General features: G+C 68.5%; 2 protein-coding genes across 3 annotated transcripts; one reads left to right on the top strand and one right to left on the bottom strand.

Moving 5' to 3' along the window:
- Window positions 1–4,336: 4,336 nt before the first annotated feature.
- Window positions 4,337–7,826, bottom strand: ATP5F1D (ATP synthase F1 subunit delta). 2 transcript variants are annotated; one of them, XR_009960871.1, is made up of 6 exons: window positions 7,667–7,826; window positions 6,729–6,882; window positions 5,994–6,082; window positions 5,334–5,461; window positions 4,713–4,796; window positions 4,337–4,467 (listed from the first exon to the last, which is right to left on the bottom strand). XR_009960871.1 is itself a non-coding variant. In XM_062596150.1 (6 exons), exons 1-4 carry the CDS (start codon window positions 7,787–7,789, stop codon window positions 5,339–5,341), a joined length of 489 nt encoding a protein of 162 aa, XP_062452134.1. In that variant the 5' UTR covers window positions 7,790–7,826; the 3' UTR covers window positions 4,337–4,467; window positions 4,713–4,753; window positions 5,334–5,338. The 2 variants fall into 2 exon arrangements, 1 of the variants encoding a protein (XP_062452134.1); XM_062596150.1 differs by having other exon boundaries at window positions 4,713–4,753.
- Window positions 7,827–9,949: 2,123 nt separating this feature from the next.
- On the top strand, window positions 9,950–18,322 carry CBARP (CACN subunit beta associated regulatory protein). Its single transcript, XM_062596179.1, has 10 exons — window positions 9,950–9,972; window positions 12,795–12,916; window positions 13,877–14,022; window positions 14,116–14,177; window positions 14,519–14,684; window positions 14,774–14,948; window positions 15,153–15,305; window positions 15,574–15,781; window positions 15,904–16,087; window positions 16,357–18,322. Exons 2-10 carry the CDS (start codon window positions 12,869–12,871, stop codon window positions 17,993–17,995), a joined length of 2,781 nt encoding a protein of 926 aa, XP_062452163.1. The 5' UTR covers window positions 9,950–9,972; window positions 12,795–12,868; the 3' UTR covers window positions 17,996–18,322.
- Window positions 18,323–19,215: the final 893 nt, after the last annotated feature.

Here is a 19,215-nt window from a genome sequence, read left to right as displayed (position 1 = left end):
CGGAGGCGCTGCGGCGGGGCTTGCCCGCGCCCGAGCTGCGGTGCCCGGGGTCCCCCGCTTGCCCTGCCGGCGCCGGGAGCCCGCGGGGATTTTCCCGAGCCTTGCCACGCTCCCGCCGCAGGGACGGGGCAGCGTGCGTGGGAGGTCAGCGGAAGAGGAGCATTTTCCAGTACTGGAAACCAAGAGGAAAAAGGTTGCAGGACGGAACGATTAACGCAGAGCGGGTTAATCATTACAGCAGCACTCCCCCCCCGAGAAGGAAGTTGCGCGGATACAGCCTTCGAGCCACCCAAGGGCAACGTGGCCCAAGGACGCGGCCGGGCTAGCGCTGGCGGTGCCTCCGCTGACCTTCCCGCCGGGCCAGCGGCGAGGGCCGCGCTCTGCCCCTCGGGAGCCCGGAGAGGGGTCTCGGCCGGGGCCCGGCCGCGGCTAGAGCAGCCGGCGCCCCGGCGCTGCAACGTGGGCACCGGGACGCGGGGCAAAGCCAGGGCGGCTGCGAGAGGCCAGGCGTGATCCAAAGCACCGCGGCTTCGGGCAGGGGAAGGGGCGGCCCTGCCAGATGAGTCAATCGAGACGGAAGCCGGGGAATCCTGGGGCTGTGGTGGGGTTTGTTTTTTTTTTTTTTTTTTTTTTTCCCTGCATGGAGACAAGAGCTCGAACCTTTCTCCTGCATTTGGGGTTTGGGTGGGACTGTGGAAACCCAACAGTGTGGTGTCCCTTCCTGGCCCCGCGTGGGGAGGGGACACCAGCGCTCAGAGACTCAGCCCAGCCCCTCTCGGAAATCATCCCCCAGGAGCAGGGCCGCCGCCGGGGCCCGCAGCGACGCAGGCAGAAACGGTGATGCCTCACTTTCCGAGCGTTCCCGGCCCGGCTCCCCACCCTCCATCTGGCAGCAGAAGATGCAAGTCATGAGCGAAAGCCCTTCGTGGAAAGGAAGGACGAAGGCGACGCGCTCCGCTCCGGCTCCCCCGCCCCGCACTGCTCACGCCATTTTCCAGGCAGCCCTTCCCCGCTGCACATTAACGTTTCCCTCTCACGCCCACCCCGCCCCGGGGCAGTTGAAAGCCGGAGACAAACAGATCCCAGGCACCCTGTAATAACACCACCTCGCTCTGCTCCGATGCTTTCCCAGCCGCGCTGCCCCGCGGCCCTAGCAACCGGCACGGCCCCCCGCTCGCGCAAAGGGGGGGAGCCGAAGCACAGGGCGAGCCGAGGGGGCGAGCAGCCGGCCCGGGGGCCGCGGCAGGAGCCGCGTCCGCTGTGCCGTCTCTCGGACGCCCGGGAAGCGGCAGGGAAAGGCCTTTCCCGAGCACCTCGCCGGTACCGACGGCAGCGCGGGGCCTCCCCACCGTTTCCAAAGCGGGCAGCGCTGCCCCGAGCCGTGCCCAGCTGGGCACAAAGGGAAGGGGAGGATTCACCCGCTGAACCGCTTCCGCGGCTGCACGCGCAATCCACGTCAAACCCGCAACCCTCGCTCCCCCCCGCCTGCCCCACTGCTGCGAGACCCCCGGCTCCCCAGGCCCCGGCACAGCCCGGTCTCCGCAGCACCTCGCCCGAGCACGGCGCCACGCGGGAGCCGCCTGCGGGGAAGAGATTCGCCTCCCATTTAAATGCAGCCGCACGTCTCGCGTGCCAAGCAGAGAGTCAGAGACCATTTTCATGGCACCCAGCGGGACGTGACTGATCGTGGCTGCTGGTGCGGGCAGAGGGAGCTGAGAGCTCAGCTTGGTGAGCTGGGGGAGGAGGATAACGCTGCTCTACATGTAACCATCCCGATAATTAGCAGTGATGGGAAAGGACAGGGGCAGGTTAGAGAGGCTCAGAGCCCAGGCCACGGGGAAAGGAAACCCCCATGGGGAAGGTACTGAGCATACCCAGCTACAAGCGGAAGCAGGAAGAGAAGTGGGAATGTCCCTAAAAGCTGCCCGGGGCCCCCAGGGCCTCCTGCCGCAGGGCTGGGCGAGCGGGGCTGCAGTGCCGTGCTCGAGGCGGCGGCGCAGGGGGTCTGTGCCGAGCGCTGCCCCGCTCTGCACCTCGTCCCGGGGGCAGCTGCTCAGCAGCCCCGCAGCAGGGAGCACAAGGGAAAGTGGAGGGCAGGCGGAAAAGCCTTTCAGTACAAGCCTTTGCCCCATACCCACACGGCCCGATGGCTCCTGCCCAGGCAGAAAGAAGCCCCACGGGGCGCAGCTGGAGCGCAGACGTCCTCCCCATATCCTGGCCATCTCCCAGGCCAGCAGCACCCACCCCCTGTCACAGAGGCGCCCTCAGTGCTTGCCCCCAAATTGCAGCCCTCGGCTGGCAATTTGCCCTTGCAGAGGGCCCAGCGAGGGGCACCCCGCCAGGGGAGCTGCACCAAGGCGCAGACCCATGCCGCCCTCTGCTTCCCCACATCCCCCCTGCTTTGCCCTTCCTCGCGGGAGCTGGCAGGAGGCAGTGGGAAGAGCTGGTGAGAGGACGCTGACGGAGACACTTTTTTCCCATCCTAAAAATAGCAGCTGGCCGTTTCCCCAGCTTCCCGGCCTCGCCAACGCTCTTCCATTAGATGAAAAAAATAAGCCACCTTCCGTCGGAAAGAGAGAGGCTGCATGTGTCGAGAGGCACACGCAAGCCACAAATAGAAACTGGGGACAGAGAGGAGAGAGAGCGAGCGCGAACGAGAGAGGGAGCGAAGCCGTTCTGTCCCCAGTTATTCCCGAGACGTTTTAATTAGCACTCACTCTGACTTTGAGGCTTTGCTTATGCACAGCGTAACGTATGACCTTTAAGGGGGGGGGGGGAAGAGAGGGGAAGAGAAGAAAAATGCACTGGAGCAGCTCAGAAACTGGGAAGTCGGCTGAGCTTCAAACAGGCTCAGCGTCAGGCATTTAGAGGCTTTTAATAAGCTACAGTGAGAAATTTAACACCACAGGCACTATTTTTGATCATTTGTGGAAGGGGGAGGGGAGAGAAAGACAGAGAGAGAAAGAAAGAGAAAAAAAAGAGAGAGAAAGAGAGAGAGAAGAGGGGGAGGAGGTGGTGGTGAGAAGAGGAGGCAGCCAAGATTACATCCTGGGTGGCAGTGCTGAAAATAACCATGCCCCACTCTGAGCGCAGAGCTGCGCTCGCGGCCTGCCGGGGCAGACGCAAACCTGCTGCCCGCTGACCTTTGCTGGAACAGCTGCCCACTCAGGCCACCAGCAAAACCAACTCGTGTTCCCAGGCAAGTGCTGGAAGGCTGCAGGGAAAAGGGGATTAGAGCAAAGGAAGAGGGACTCCAGCCCTGCGCAACCAGGGGCCAGCGGCTGCTGCGCTGTGCCTCAGCCTCCCCCAGCTGGCAAGTACGTGCTGGGCGAGTTTGCACAGCTAGAGGGAACCTGAAATCCCTCACTGGGAGGCGTAAGGACAGTACTGAGCTAAGAGCCTAGCAACAGATGGTGTCGTTGGCAAGACGCACATCCTCAGGCGTCTGGCACAGGCGGGATCAGGTTCGGCCTCTCGCTCGAACCCACTCCTTCCCAGTGGTGCTGCCATTTCATGAGGCACGTGGGGACCACCAGATCTGCTGCAGAGACACGCAGAGTGCCTCCCACTTCCTCCTAGTCGGAAGACTAAAGATGACCCCAGGCCAGCCTTGTTAGACAGTGCTGCTCACAAGCAAGCCCCTGCTAATGCTGGGGGCAAGGAACCAGCGACCTAAATGGAGCAAAAGCACCAACCATCCCCAAAACACACCAATTCAGGAAAGACACCCACCGAGTAAGGGGTCTCCTTCCCTTGCTACATCAAGTTATTTCCAAGAAGCAGGGGAAGATTTCTCCCTGCTCTGCATGCCATGCGTGCGGTGAAAATACAGTAATAGCTCACAGCAGCAGGGAAATGGGTCAAACCCTGGGCAGCTGTTGTCCAGCTTCAGGAAGTACCACAAAGAAAGAGCAGAGCTAATATGGATTCCTGCAGCAAAGGAGCCACAAGGCTAAGCAAAAACTTGTGATAAATGGGGTTGGGGAAGCTCTCCAGAAGAGTCAGAACAGGAAGCCTTTGCTATGGACCTGCACTGCCCCATTGGCACCTCCTCCTGTGCTGCAGTAATCCTGCTGTTCAGGTGGATTATTTGTGGTGGAGGTGGCTGATAGCAACAGGAGAGGGTTATAAAATCTGTTTGATAAGCCTTGGTTGCATCTCCCTTGGGAATTCCCAGTGGAATCACAGATCAGTGACAGAGTTACACAGCCCCCTCAGAGCAACTGCACCCTGCCAGACCCCAACGTGGGGGCAGGAACCTGCCCCCGGGCAGCTAACCACCAGCATGGCACAAGCTGCAATTCATTGCCTCAGAAGAAGGTCACACGCTACAAGACAGGATTGAATTTCCTTTTAATTGATCAGAGCATTTTCTCCGCCTCCATTTGTCCCGCACCATCTGTACAAACGGGGGAAGCCAGGACAAGTAGGACAGTCTGGGGTTTCTTTACATTGACAGTGGGATTCCTGCAACACACAGAAGTGGAGTCGGTTTTAAGGCACAGTGGGCGAGGAAGAACAGCGGATACTGATCTGAGGGCTGGTTGTTAAACTGCCGCTTAGCGAGTAAACAAGAGCCACTGGTTCTCTCAGACCTGACCTACACGGGCCAAAGAGCAAAGGGACCAGAGATCAGGGAGATAACGGGGGAGCCGCTGCCCTGCTGTACCTGCTCCAGGGAGAGGCCATCTGTGAAGCTTCCAGTGACTCACCTGTCAGGCACAGCACACGCTGACTGCCGCAAACCTCCCAGCTGCCAGCACGTGGGAAAAAAAAGCGATGAGGCACAGTCTTAGCTGGGCAGAGGGAAAATGGGCCATGAGGTAAGCTGCCTTGCCGTCCCTCCCCAGAGACAGAAGCTGTTTGTTTTCCATAGAAGGGAGTATACGTGGAACAGAGGCCACACACACACGCCCCAGGCATTCAGCCTTCCCCCGGCGTGGCCAGTCCCAGAGTGCGTGTCCCAACGGGGACCTGGATGCAGCAGCGAGGCCCGCAGGTCTCTTGCCCCACTAGAGGCTGCGCGTTCACAGCCGCGTCCTGACATCAGGCTACTAACCCGGAGGCACCCGTGGCGGTGCGGCAGCGGGGCGCAGCGCCGGCCCCTGCTGCCATCTAGTGGCTCTAGGGCGGCTCCGGGCAGGGTCCCCCCCAACACAGAGGGGACCACCCCACTGTCCCCATTCCCTAACACCCCAGCGCAAACCTTTAGCCCAGCCCCGGGGTGGCCCAACTACTCTGGGAGGAAGCTCCCTGCAAGCAGCAGAGAGTAGGGACTCAGCTCCAGAACAGATCTGGAAATCTCGGCCAAGCTGTATACAGGAGACACGTACCCTAATTACTCCAGGGCTTTTACGAGAGCTTCATTAGCTTCTACTTTAATCTGCGCTTCTGCTTTAGCTGCTTCATCAGATGCTGCAGCCATCTCTGAAACAGCTTTCTCCAGGTTTGATTTTGCAGTCTGAACATGAGAGCACAAAGAATGCGTCACTGAGAGACCACCAAAGGGTGACATGTCTTACAGCCCTTGAGTCACTCCCCTCCCACCCCTCCCTTCACCGCAGCAGTTAGCCCTGCGCACAAGGCCCCACACAGGGCTGCAGAGGCTGCTTACAAGCAACAGACACCTTATCAACAGGCCCTGTTGCAGAAAAGTGGGTCCCAAGACTAAGGAGTTGGGGAGGGACAAGATCAGCATCTGTGCGAGAGCTCAGATGTGGCCTAGAGAAGGGTCAACAACTCCACAGTTTCTTTTCCCCACAGCCTGAAAAGGAGCTCTGAGCCTTTGATCCTGATCAGTGGGCGAAGAGAAGCTCAGGGTGAAGACACAGCCCTTGGTCTTGGCATGCTTTCCGCAGCCACAGGAAGCTCCTGAGACAACCACCCCGCATAAAAGAAGCGGGGAACAAATTCCCCTCCATGAGGAGCCCAGCTGCCTGTGCCCGCCCAAGAAAAGCCAGGCGCAGCCCAGCCCACAGGGACGGGGTACTCACAGCCAGATCCAGCATGTCCATCGTCACCGCCTCCTCTGCCAGCACCTGCACGGTAGAGTCTGCGTGGACTGTGACAGAGCCACTGCTCACTGCAAAGGCACAAGAGTAGGACTAAGTCTGATGGCGTGCCCCTGCTGCTGGATACCCCTCGTTTGGGGGCCAACACACAGGACAGGACAGCTCTGGCAAGGCAGTAGCAGGTGCCCTCCTGTCCCTGGTACCAATGGACTGATCCATTTTCCTGCTTCCCTGTGCAAATGAGTGCAAAGGAAGGACCGTAGTCAGCTCCCACGGCCACCTCCACCAAGAGGCTGCTCCGCACATCTCAGGCCGACCACTGCTATCTAGATTCTGGGAAGCTACAAGATCCGTTGGCCAAAGCAAACCCTCAACGTCCTCCCATAACATTTACCAAGTCCCATATATCCCTCACGAGCGCCGTGGCACTGTTAGTCTCGCTTTACCTAAAGCGGAGGAAACTCGCAGACACTCAGCAGCAGCCTCTGAGCAGGACTGAAGAAACTTGATCCCCAGGTCCTCATATGCTGAGCCACCATATTCCAGAGCAACTCCCCAGCACCCTGGCCTCCAGCAGCCACTAGAAGGCTGAGAAAGCAGACATTCCTGGAACTCCAGCAGGGCACACCTTGATTGGCAGTCTCCCTTCTGAAAGCCCTGAGAACAATCCCCCTACGCACACTTTCCTCCTTCCACGGCTCCGCCTGCTTTGCTTACCAAAGTATTTGGTGGCCGTGCCATCCTCAGCATAGACTGTCACGACTCCAGGTTTGAGGACCTGCAGGGTGGGGACGTGAGAGGCCAGGATACCGAAGGAGCCAGTCAGCGTGGGCACATCTACCTGCTTCACGTTGGCTCCGTTGTAAAACACCTGGTTGGGGAGGGCAGAACAGATGGAAACAATCTGTTACCGTGAACAGAGGGGCTGGCAACAAGGGAAAGAATGAAGGTCACTCCTGTAACTCTTGAGGGCTGAGCAATGTGGCGCACAGCCCGCTCCCACCCCAGAGGGTGCGAGGGGCTGAGTAAGAGCCCTGCTCTGAGCAGCTGGCAGGCCACAGGGTGACGGGTTTAGCACACGGCAAGGTGTGACCAGTACAGTCTGAACCTTCCACAGGGCGGGATCTGGGCTCTGGAGGAGGAGGGCTGGCAAAGGGACTGGAAAAGCGTTCCAGGCCTTCGGCGAGGTGTGGTGGTAGCAGCAGAGAGGCAGCGGGCAGAGACGCAAAGTCAAGAGTGGGCGAGAGGCAAAGGGTGCAGCTAAGAGCAGCCCGAGAAGAGCGTAGGGAGACCTTGACGCGGACTGCCGCCGCTCTGACAGGAGCCGGCGATGCGGCCTCCCTGCAGGCATCCCGCCCAGCTCTGCCGGCGCAGCACGCGTCCTGCCCCACGGCCCCGCGGCCCCACGGCCGCGCGGACCCACGGCCCCGCGCGCTCTGCCCGCCACCCGCGCTCCGAGGGCAGCGGCTCCAGCTCCTCCAGCCTCCGCCCCCACCCTGCAGCCCCGGGCACGGGGGGGAACCGTGCGGGGCGCCCCGGGAGCGGCGCCTCGGCCGCAGCCCGCGCCGGGGACCCGCCGCGCCCGAGCCCCGTCCCGCCGCCCTCGGCGAGGGGCCTCGCTGCCGGGCACCTCCCCTCCCCCGCGGCGGCGCTACCTGCGTGGGCGAGGCGAAGGTGAAGGCCATCTGCGCGGGGCCGGCGGCGGCGGCGGGCTCGGCGTAGGCGCGGGCGCGGGGCCGCAGCGGCGCCAGGGCCAGGAGGCGGCGGGCGCGGAACATGGCGGCGCGGGCGGCGGGGCCGGGGCGACGCCAAGGGCGAGCGCGGCCGGGCGCGGGGCACGCCGGGAAGGCGCCGGGACTACAGCTCCCGGCGTGCGCCGCGCCGCCGCCCACGCGCCGCGCGCCGCACTACAGCCCCCAGCATGCATCGGGGCGAGCGCGGAAGTGACGTAGGCGACGCGGGGGGCTGCTGGGAGTTGTAGTTCGACCGCCTTGTGGGGCGCCATCTCGCCGTCGGGCCGGGTCTGGGCGAGCGGTAGAGGCGTCGAGCCGGCTCGTGCCCGTCCCCGGGGCGTCCGGTCCGCGGCCGTCAGCCCCTGCTGTCCCGCCCCGCCGCTTTCCCGACCTGCCCGGCAGCCCCACACTGCCCCCCCCAACAGCCCCTCTCCACAGGACGCGGCTGCCCGGCCCCCCAGGACACCCGCGCCGCAGGGCGCCGCGTTCCCGTCCTGTTGCCCGCGGTGCGGCCCTGCCCCATGGCCCGAGCCGTGGGGCACGGGGCCTCCGGGACACGCGCGCGGCAGGGCAGGGTGCTCGTGGCGGCGGCGCCCCTCATCCCGGGCATCCCGGGTCTCTCTGGCTCCAGCCCCTGGGGCAGGAGGAGGCCTTGGGGGAGCAGCAGCGTGTGGGGCAGGGCTGCGGGCTGTTGAGGCCGGGAATGTATGGCTGGGGGTGTGGGGCAGGGGCGCAGGGGGCTGTATCCAGACTGTGGGGCAGGCACACAGCGTCCATACCCAGGACATGAGCCGGGCTTGCAGGGCTGTGAGGCAGAAACATGGGATGATGCTGTGCTGTGGGGCAGGGATGTGGGGCAGTGCTATGCTGTGGGGCAGGGCTGCAGGGCCTGTGGGGCCACACTGTGGGGCAGACATGCAGCACCGTGGGGCAGGGCTGTGGGGCAGGCACACGGGGCCATGGGGCAGGGCTGTAGGGGCTGGGCTGTGAGTGGGGCAGGCACATGGGGCCGTGGGGCTGTCTGATGGGGCAGGACTGCAGGGGCTGTGGGGCAGGGCTGCAGAGGCCATGGGACTGTGCCATGGGGCAGGGCTTCAGGGGCTGTGGGGCCATGCTGTGGAGCAGAGCTGCAGTGGCCATGGGGCCGGGCTGTGGGGCAGGTGCATGGTGCCATGGGGCAGGGCCACAGGGGCTGTGGGGCTGCGCCATGGGGCAGGGCTCCAGGGGCTGTGGGGCAGGTGCATGGTGCTGTGGGGCAGGGCTGCAGGGGCTGTGGGGCCACGCTGTGGGGCAGGGCTGCAGTGGCCATGGGGCCAGGCTGTGGGGCAGGTGCACAGTGCCATGGGGCAGGGCCACAGGGGCCGTGGGGCAGGTGCATGGTGCTGTGGGGCAGGGCTGCAGAGGCTGTGCGGCCAGGCTGTGGGGCAGGTGCACAGTGCCATGGGGCAGGGCCGCAGGGGCTGTGGGGCTGTGCCGTGGGGCAGGGCTGCAGAGGCTGTGGGGCCAGGCTGTGGGGCAGGTGCACGGTGCCATGGGGCAGGGCTGCAGGGGCTGTGGGGCTGTGCCGTGGGGCAGGGCTGCAGAGGCTGTGCAGCCAGGCTGTGGGGCAGGTGCACAGTGCCATGGGGCAGGGCCGCAGGGGCTGTGGGGCTGTGCCGTGGGGCAGGGCTGCAGAGGCTGTGGGGCCAGGCTGTGGGGCAGGTGCACGGTGCCATGGGGCAGGGCCGCAGGGGCTGTGGGGCTGTGCCGTGGGGCAGGGCTGCAGAGGCTGTGGGGCCAGGCTGTGGGGCAGGTGCACGGTGCCGTGGGGCAGGGCCGCAGGGGCTGTGGGGCTGTGCCGTGGGGCAGGGCTGCAGAGGCTGTGGGGCCAGGCTGTGGGGCAGGTGCACGGTGCCGTGGGGCAGGGCCGCAGGGGCTGTGGGGCTGTGCCGTGGGGCAGGGCTGCAGAGGCTGTGGGGCCAGGCTGTGGGGCAGGTGCACAGTGCCATGGGGCAGGGCCGCAGGGGCTGTGGGGCTGTGCCGTGGGGCAGGGCTGCAGAGGCTGTGGGGCCAGGCTGTGGGGCAGGTGCGCGGTGCCGTGGGTCCGGGCTGCGGGGGCCGCGCCGGCCCCACGTCACGTCACGCCGCGCCGCGCGGGGGCGGCCCCGGCTCATTCATAAACCGCGGGGCCGCCCGGGCGCAGCGAGCGCGGCGGCGCGATGGAGCCTCGGCGCCGGCAGCGGCTCTAGGTGAGTGTGCGGCCGCCGCCTCGCGACAGCGCCTATCGCGACAGCGCCTATCGCGACAGCCGCGGGGGGCGGGGCCGCCGCCGGGACCCGCCGCGCCCCGGCCCGGCCCCACGGCCCCACCGGCGCCGGGGCCTCCCGCGGCCACCCCACGCGTCCCCCTGCCCTGCGTCCCTGCCCCACATCCCTGCCCTGCGTCCGTGCCCCCGGCTCATCCCTGCCCCACACGTCCCCCTGCCCTGCGTCCCTGCCCCACATCCCTGCCCTGCGTCCGTGCCCCCGGCTCATCCCTGCCCCACACGTCCTCCTGCTCTGCGTCCCTGCCCCACATCCCTGCCCTGCGTCCGTGCCCCTGGCTCATCCCTGCCCCACGCGTCCTCCTGCTCTGCGTCCCTGCCCCACATCCCTGCCCTGCATCTGTGCCCCCGGCTCATCCCTGCCCCCCACATCCTCCTGCTCTGCGTCCCTGCCCCACATCTCCCACTCTACCTTCCCCCCTGCATCCCTGCCCCACATCATCCTGCTCTGCATCACTGCCCCATATCTCCTGCTCTGCCTTCTCCCTTGCATCCCTGCCCCACATCCTCCAGTCTGTGCCCCCAGCTGCATCCCTGCCCCACATCACCTCTGCTCCACATCCTCTCCTCCATCCCTGCCCCACAGATTCTCCTTGTCTGCCTCCCCTCTGCATCTCTGCCCCACATCATTCCAGCTCTGCCCCCTCCCTGCATCCCTGCCTCCCACATCCCTCCTGTCTGCATCCTCTCCTGCATCCCTGCCCCTCATCCCTGCCCCACATCCTGCTCCAACCCCAAGCCGCCTCCTGTTCCCTGTCCCTGTCCTGCACCCCCTCACACACTCTACCCCACGTCCCTGCCTTTGTCTTGGCCCCACATCACCCCTCGCCGGGGCCGGGCAGGGGGCTGCCACAGCTGTGCCGGGAGCAGGGACCGAGCTGCTGCCTCCGCCAGGGCACGGCCGGACCCACGAGGCGCCTGCGTGCTGCTGCTCTCGCCTCGGGGCACGGACCTGCCCGGCCCCCCGGCGCCCCACGGTGCCCCGCGGCACCCTGTGCGCCCCACGACGTGCATCCGCGGCGCCCGCGCACCGGGTCCCGCCGCCTCCGCCCGGGCACCGGCGTGGGAGCGCGGCCCGGCACCGGCTGCCGAGCGGCCGCCGCGCCGCAGCCTCCGGCGAGGCCGGTCCCCGTGCCCGTGCGCCGCCCGGGGACCGTCTCCCCCGGACAAAGGCCGGCCTGTTCCCGCCGGGTCGTCATGGAGACTGAATTCCTCCACGATGGGGAAACAGGCCGGACATTCTTCCCGCGTCCCCGTCTCCCCCGTCCTCGCCCTGCCGGGACCCCCCGGACGCCGCCGGGCGGTGCAGCGTGGCAGGGCCGGGGGCCGGCCCTCCTCCCCGCGCTGCCGGTGCCTGCTGTCCCCGACACGGTTAAAACCCTCCCCTGCTCTCCCCCCAAGCTGCTGCTTTCCCAACCTGCCACGGGCTCCATTCATGGTTTTTCCCTGACCTGATTTTGAGCGTTTTCTTGAGCGCCCGGCCGGGTGGCCGCGGCGCGGTGCCCACTCTGCTGCCTGCTGCACCAGTGCCCACCCCAGCCCTGCTGCCGAGGGGGCGGCTTCGAGCCCCCCGCGCCCCTGGCAGCCGGGGGACACACGGACAGGGATGCACGGACAGGGACGCATGGACCCGCAGCACTGGGGTCCGCGGGGGAGCCCCCCGGGGCTCTGCCACGCAGGGCGGAGGGAGAGGCGGCTCCAGCCTGGCTTCCCGAGCCCGCGGCGCTTATGCCAGGGCAGTGGGCGTGGAGGTGCCCGTCTGTCCGTCTGTCCCCTGGCCCTGGCAGCTCTTGCTCCTTGGGAGCTCAGCCCTTCTCTGTGCCCCGCGGGCCCTGGGGGCGCTGGGCATGAGCCCCCAGCCCCGCGTGGCCCCTCACGGCCCCTTCCCCTCCCAGGGCGCCAGCTCTGGGTCCGGTGACAGTCCGGTGATGGAGCCGCTGTCATGACTCAGAGACGGCGTCACCCAGCGCGCTCCACGACACCCACGCCGGCTCCCCGCGCGCCGCGTGCAGGAAGCCATCTGCCTCACTCCCAGCCGGAGTGCCGGCCCCAGGGCGCCCGCGGGCGTCTCTGCGACCCCCCAGGCCTGCCGCGCTGGAGCCGGCCCTCGCCCGTGGGCGCGTGGGCTTTGCCTGCCTGCGGGCGGCTGGGATGGTGCCCCCACACCGCTGCCGGCACCCGGCAGGCGCTGCGCCGCCCCGGCCCCCGGCTCCCTTCTGCCAGGCTGCGGCGTCCCTGGCTTCTCCCGGTGGCCTCGGGACTTGGCTTTTTGCTGCGATGTGGGGCTGTGTGGGGAGGGGGTCTGTGCCCACAGCAGGGCCAAGAGACCCAGGGGTCAGGGGCTGTGCCTGGCGTGGGGGGCAAGGGGGCTGCTGGGTGCCAGGCCCTCTGGGGAGGGGGCAGTGGGGCTGGGAGGGGAATGACCTTGCGACCCCCACCCTTCCTGCTGCCCCCTGGATCCTCATTCTCCTCTGCCCCCCCATCCCACCTTCCCTCCATCCCTCCTGCATCCCCCATCCCCCCTTCCCTCCATCCCTCCTGCATCCCACCTTCCCTCCATCCCCATCCCACCTTCCCTCCATCCCTCCTGCATCCCCCATCCCACCTTCCCTCCCTCCCTCCCTCCTGACCACACCCTCCGTCCCTCCCTCCCTCCATCCCACCATGCCTCCATCCTTCCCTCCCTCCATCCCTCCTGACCACACCCTCCTGCCTCCCTCCATCCCTCATCCCGGTCCCTCCCGGCAGCTCCGCTCCGCGGTGCCGGCAGGGCCCGGGCCCCGGAGCTGCCGCCGCCCGCGCCGCGCTCGGCCGCCCGGACCATGAGCCATGACCCGACGCCGTGGGACAACGCGACCGAGAGCAGCACGGTGAGCGGCGCCCGGGACGGGCACCGGCGTGGAGCCCGAGCCTGGGACACGGCCGTGGCAACGGGATGCCGATGGGGATGGGGATGGGGATGGCTGGAGTCGCTGGTCAGGACGCGGCAACGGTGCTGGCGCTGGGACCCACACCTGCGAGGTGCCCGTGGGGCTGGGGCTGGGGCTGGGATGTGGCCATGGTGACAGGGATGTGGTGGGGGTGGGAACGATGTCTGTGCCGGGGATGTGGCTGTGCGGATCGGGTCTGTGCTGGGGATGTGGCTGTGGGGACAGGACGGGTCCCTATCCGGGACGTGGCTGTGGGGAAGGGGTCCGTGCCCAGGACGTGGGGCTGGGGGCAGCACCAGCCTCCCCGCCCCGCCGGCACGAGCCGGGCTCAGCCAGCCCCGGGGCAGATGGGCCCTCCTGCGCCCTGCTCATCCCCCCACAGAGGTGCTGGGGGACCCGGGCCGGGGGCCGAGGGGCTCTGGGTGCTGCCACAGCCAGGGGTGGCGGCACCGTCCCCATCCCCGTCCCCCAGGCAGGGGCCGAGGCCGCGGCGAGGGCCGGGCAGGGGCCAGGGTCCCTCTGCCGCGCGCGGCGGGGGCGGCCGGCGGCTCGGCCCCCCCGGCTGTGGTTGCCTTGGTGAAGGCAGGTCCCCGGGGAGCCGGCAGCAGGCCCGGGGGCGGTGGGGGACGGCGGCCTCGGGGGAGCGGCGCGTGGCACCGCGCGGGGTGCGGGGGGGCGCACGGCCCCGCACGGCCCCAACGAGGGGGGTGCGGGACGGGACGGGGCTCCGCGGGGCGCTGCGGTGTGCCCGGCAGCCGGGGCGGTGCGCGGGGGAAACTGAGGCGGGTCGGAGGGGGCAGGACGGGGGCCCCGGACGCCCGGGATCTCCAGGAGGGTGCGGCGGGGGGAGCTGCGGGCCGGCGCCCCCGCCGTGCTCAGCTGCGCCGGCGCCCCGCGCAGGCAGTGCCCGGCGAGGTGTCCCCCCAGGATGGCTACGTGCTGCTGCTCGCCCTGCTCTCCATCTTCATCGGGGGCACCCTGGTCCTGCTCTCCGGCATCCTGATCGTCTGCCGCCGGTGCTGCGAGGCCGATCGCCGGCACTCCAGGTAGGGCGGGGGCTCGCCGGGAGCTGCCGCTGGCCCCGGGGGCGCGCGGCGCCCCGGCCCGGGGGGCTGCTAACCCGCCTGCCCCCTCCGCAGAGCCAGCGATGACCCGGAGAAAACCACCACCACCTACCTGGACGACTCGCAGCCGGCCCAGGGTGAGCGCCGCGGTCGGGGCCCGCCAGGGCGCTGCCGGGGCGCCGCTGCCCTCCCCTCCCCTCCCCGGCAGCCCCGTGGGGCCTCCCGCGCCGGGGCTGAGGCAGGTCCCGGCCCCTCTGCCGGTGCAGCCCCTCCGGAGCCGGGGTAGCTACGTCCCCCCGGCTCCTCCGTTGTCAGCCCCGGCCGCTGGAGCAGGCCTGTGGGCCCAGAGCAGGGACGCCCGGGCTGTTCACGGTGCCTTGGGTGCTGTGAGTTTGCCCGGCCTCAGCTCAGGGCTGCCGCAGGTGCCAGGCGCGGGGGGCTGAGCCGGCCCTACGCTGACCTTCCTCGCTCCCGGCAGACATCACCATCAGGGCGGAAGACCCCGACTGCCTGTCGTCCTCCAGCTACCGGGATGCGGAGGGCGAGCGGTTCCTGTCCTCCAGCTCCTCCACCGCCCGCCGTGTCTCCTTCAACGAGGCGGCGCTCTACGAGCAGGGCAAGAAGACCCAGGAGAAGGGGAGGAGGTGAGGGCGGGACGCGGGGCACGGGGCCAGGCGGGAGACCCTGGGCCACGGGGGCCCCGAGCACCGCCGTAACCCCCCGTGCCCGGCAGGTACACGCTGACCGAGGGCGACTTCCACCACCTGAAGAACGCCCGCCTGACCCACCTGCACCTCCCGCCGCCCGCCCTCAAGATCGTCACCATCCACGAGTGCGAGTCCAGTGAGAACAGCCTGGCCATGACCCCCCGCCTGCCCCCCGCCAAGCCCGGCCTCGCCATCTTCCAGGTACGGGACAGACCTCCGGGACCCCAGGGGACGGGGCGTCCCGTGGCACAGCCAGGCCCAGGGGGGAGCTCGGGCTGCAGTGGGGCGTGGGGATGGAGGTCTCAGGGCACAGCAGGAGCTATGGGTGGGGGTCTCGGATGCTGGCAGCCCCCCCCCTTCTTGTGCAAAGCCCCCCCAGCGTGCCACGCCACGCCTGCCTTGCAGCCCCCCGCGGGAGCCCTGCCACAGCCGGCGCTGCCCAGCCATGCCGTGTGCCCCAGCTCGGCCCTGCCCGGGGACACCTACAACTCCACCGTGGACAGCAGCTTCGCGGAGGCCAGCCCCGCCGCCTCCTCCGACTCCGGGGAGGGCCCCCCGGTGAGTGCCGGGGCGGGGGCTGTGGGGCGGGGGGGGTGGCACAGTCCGGCGCCCCGTCGGCTCCCGGGACCCCTGCTGCATGCTGGGGCCCTCGGGAGGGAGGGGGGCAGCCGGCTGCAAAGAGGCTCTGCCACCCACACGCATGCATGCGGGCCCCGTCCCGGTGCGCTGCGCCCAGGGGACGTTGGTGCATCTGCTGCAGCAGGACAGGAGGGCCGGGGGGGACCCTGTGCCGTGCCGGCTCTCATGGCCCCCCCCCCCCCCCCAGTTTGCAGCAGCCTCCAGGAGCGGGAAAGCGGCCGGCTCGGGCAGCGCGGGCACCGGCGATGCCGCCCCGGCCCCGGCGCCGGGCACCGTGCTGCAGTTCTTCACCCGCCTGCGCCGCCACGCCAGCCTCGACGGGGCCAGCCCCTACTTCAGGATCAAGAAGTGGAAGCTGGAGAGCAACCAGCGGGCGTCGAGCCTGGACACCAGAGGTGGGAGCGGCGATGGGGCGGGGGGGGGGGGGGCGAGGGCTCGGCACGGTGCCCGCTCCCGGACCGTGGCCGCCCGCTGGGCGCCGACGCCGTCCCCCGACCCTGCCCTCCACCCGCACCAGGGTCTCCCAAGCGGCGCCAGTTCCAGCGGCAGCGGGCGGCCAGCGAGAGCATGGACCAGGAGGACCAGGACCCTCACCAGACCGACATCATCCAGTACATCGCCCGCACGGATGACGTGGCTTTCCACCCCGCGGCCGGCCCCTTCCTGCCCTCCCCGGCCAGCCCCCCACCCTCTCTCGGCAGGTATTTTTCAGTAGATAGAGGGGACGGGGACGGGCGCGGGGAGGCGTGAGGGACCTGTGCTGGGGGCTGCTGCCCCTCGGGGCGGCCGGGGCAGGAGGTGATGGGGACGGTGGCTCGGGCATGGTGTCCGGGGGTCCGTGGGGCATGAAGGCGTCGCTGCAGAGCCTGGGGGCGCCGAGCCGGGGCCTCCCCTGCCTGGAGCCGCGGTGGGGCTGCATGTGCTGGGAGCGGGGCTTGGCCCGGCCGTGACGCTGTGACGGTGCCTGCAGGCTAGAGCCGGGCGAGGGGGGCGCGGGCGAGGCCGGCGGCCCCGAGCCGCCCAGCGCCTACCACGACATCTGGAGCCTGCGGGCGTCCCTGGAGCTGTACGCCTCCTCCGAGCGGAGCAACGACCAGGACTCGGTACGCAGTGACGGCGGCGACAGCGTCTCCTCCGCCGGCGGCCTGCCCCCCTGCCCCTCCTCCTCCCTGGATGAGGCCGAAGGCCCCGAGGAAAAGCCCTGGGGCCGGTCCAAGCCGGAGGGCCCCGACTCGGAGCCGGGCACGCGCAAACTGCTGCAGATGGACAGCGGCTACGCCTCCATCGAGGCGCCGAGCCGGGCGGGCGAAGAGGGGCACCCCAAGGACCAGACGGCCTCGGAGAAGCGCATTTGCTTCACCAGCGCGGGGCGGAAAGGCACCATCTTCGAGAGCTTCGAGGGCCGGGAGCCGGAGGAGGAGGAAGAGGAGGAGGAGGAGGAAGAGGAGGGGAGCGAGCCCCGGGGCGCGGCGGGCGGGGGGCCCCCGCCGCCCCACAGCCCCCTGGCCTGGTCCCCCTACGGGCAGATGTTCGCCGGGCGGGAGGCGCTGCCCCGGCGGGACTACAGCATCGACGAGAAGACGGACGCGCTGTTCAACGCCTTCGTGCGCCACGACCCCCAGTTCGACGACTCGCCGCTGCGGGGCAAGCACCGCTCCCGCACCCACCTGCGCAAGCAGTGGCAGCACGCCAAGCAGTACAGCGACCCCGGCGTGCGGTACCCGGCGCTGGAGCGGCACCGCACGCCCCTGCGCCGCGGGGACAGCGCCAACTACCCGCTGGACGCCCGCTTCCACAGCCCCCTGCCCCGCATCGTCAGCGCCGGCGACGAGGAGGCCGGGGAGGCCGGGGAGGGGGCCGCCGGCGCGCCGGCCCTGCCCGACCCCGAGATCCAGGTGATCGTGGAGGAGCCCGGCGAGGCGGCCCCCGAGCCCAAGGCCGGCCCCGAGAGCCCCACGGACGACTGCTCCAGCCCCGGCCAGTGCCTGGGGCTGGGGCTGGGCTCCGGCGCTGAGCTGATGGACAAGATCGCCGGCGGCCTCGAGGAGCGGCTCTACGGGCACTTGCGGAAGTCGGGAGAGCGCGCGGAGCCCGCGGTGGCCGTGGCGGCCAGCGACGCGCCCCCCCGACCGCAGCCCCGTCTAGGCCCCGCGCCAGGGGGGCAGAGACCCCGGCACAGCGGGGCTCGGCCCCCACCAGGGTTCAGGGCTCCGACCCCTCCCGCCGCTGGCGCTGGGACCAGCCTGGGGCCCGGGCCGGGCTGCCGGGGGCACAGGGCGTCTCGGGAAGGGCGGCCCCCTCCCCGGCACGGAGGGCATGCGGGGCAGGGGCAGCGGTCGCTGGCCAAAGCCGCCCCACAGAAGGGGTCCAGTAGCGTGGGGTGGCCGAGCCCCCTTGCTCCTGGGAGCGAGGGACAGAGAGGTGCCAAAGGGCCCCGCGGGCTCACCGCCCCGGGAGGGGCGCAGGGCCGCCGGGGACCCCGGTGGGGACCCTGCCCCGCGCCCGGCACCCGGAGAGGCAGAGCAGAGCATTCGCCAAAGCCAGGTGCGCTGGCAGGGCCAGGAGGTTGGTTACGAAGGACTCCGTCAATAAACCCCAAACCTAGCTGAGGCCTAGTCCTTACCTCACAGTAGAGCCGTGTAGCAGATACGCTCTCCCCTCTTCCTCTCCGACTTTTTACAAGCAATAATGCCTCGCTGCTCGTCTGGCTGGGGACGTCCGTGCAAGGAAGGCGCCGGGGCTGGGCATCGCGCCGGCTGGCCGGGGAGGCCGCGGCGCTGCCCTCGCGGGGAGCCGGGCGCAGCAGTAACCCGGGGAGGGGGCAATCGCCTCCCAGCGCGCACGGAGCCCTCCCTGCCCGGCGCCCGCCCAGCCCTGCGGGGAGCCGAACTGGAAGCGGGTGGCTGGGGGGCCGCAGCGCCGCGCGGGGAGGCTGCTCCAGGGCCCTGCGGGTCCCTGCCGGGGCACGGGCTGCGCTGGGCTCTGCAGCACCAGCCCCGCGGCCCCCTCACGATTCAGAGCGGATGGAGGCAGCTCTCCGCCAGCCCGCAGCGCTGCCCTCGCGCCCCGGCGCGCGTGGCGACGCGGGACGAGAGGCGAGCGCGGTTTGGGCAGGCACGCGCGTGCAATCACGAGCCCCGCGGGGCTCCTCGCCTCACCCCTGCCTTCCCTGAAAGCTCAGTGCTGCGCTTGATGCATTTGGTGGATATTTATTGATTTTTGACCAGAGGTGGATGCTGCTGCTCTGGGGGAGGGGGTTAGCATTTTGTTGGGTTTTTATTCATGTTCCAAAGGATGGGTGAAAAAAAGAAAAAAAGCCTAAGATTTATTACCTGGGAGACTTGGCAGTGGGAAGGGGCACAAGGGGCAGGCAGGGCACGGCTGAGGGCCCCTCTCCACACCGCAGACCTGCCCTGTGCCCCCTCCATGGTGACCCTATTGCATGTGAGTAAAGAGGCCAGGTCGCTCCTTCCCCTCTGCAAAGTCTCTGGCCAAAGCACTAACTCCAACTCAGCTTTTTTATGTCTATAAACAAAGGAGATAAAAAAAAACAATCAAAAAAAGAAAACAAAACCAAACCTGTGCCTTTTCTGTGTTTGATTCTTGAATTCTCACCCCAGTTCCCCTGCTTGGGTACCCTGGGTGTGGGGGGGAACCATCCTTTCCTTCCTCCTCGAGAGACACGAGGTCAAGGCATGCAGGTGAGGAGAGGGCAGGGAGCCTGGTGCTGCTCCCGCCGGGCATCGCCCCCACAGCCTACAGCTGCTCAAAAAGGAACAGATTTTGGCTGGCCAGTAGCACACATCCACTCACAGGGTGTTGTTCCCCT

This window comes from Rhea pennata, chromosome 27 (assembly GCF_028389875.1).
Source record: "Rhea pennata isolate bPtePen1 chromosome 27, bPtePen1.pri, whole genome shotgun sequence".
Lineage (NCBI taxonomy): Eukaryota > Metazoa > Chordata > Aves > Rheiformes > Rheidae > Rhea > Rhea pennata.
The sequence above is the reverse complement of the archived record's forward strand: the minus strand, read 5'-3'. Positions and strand labels throughout refer to the sequence as shown.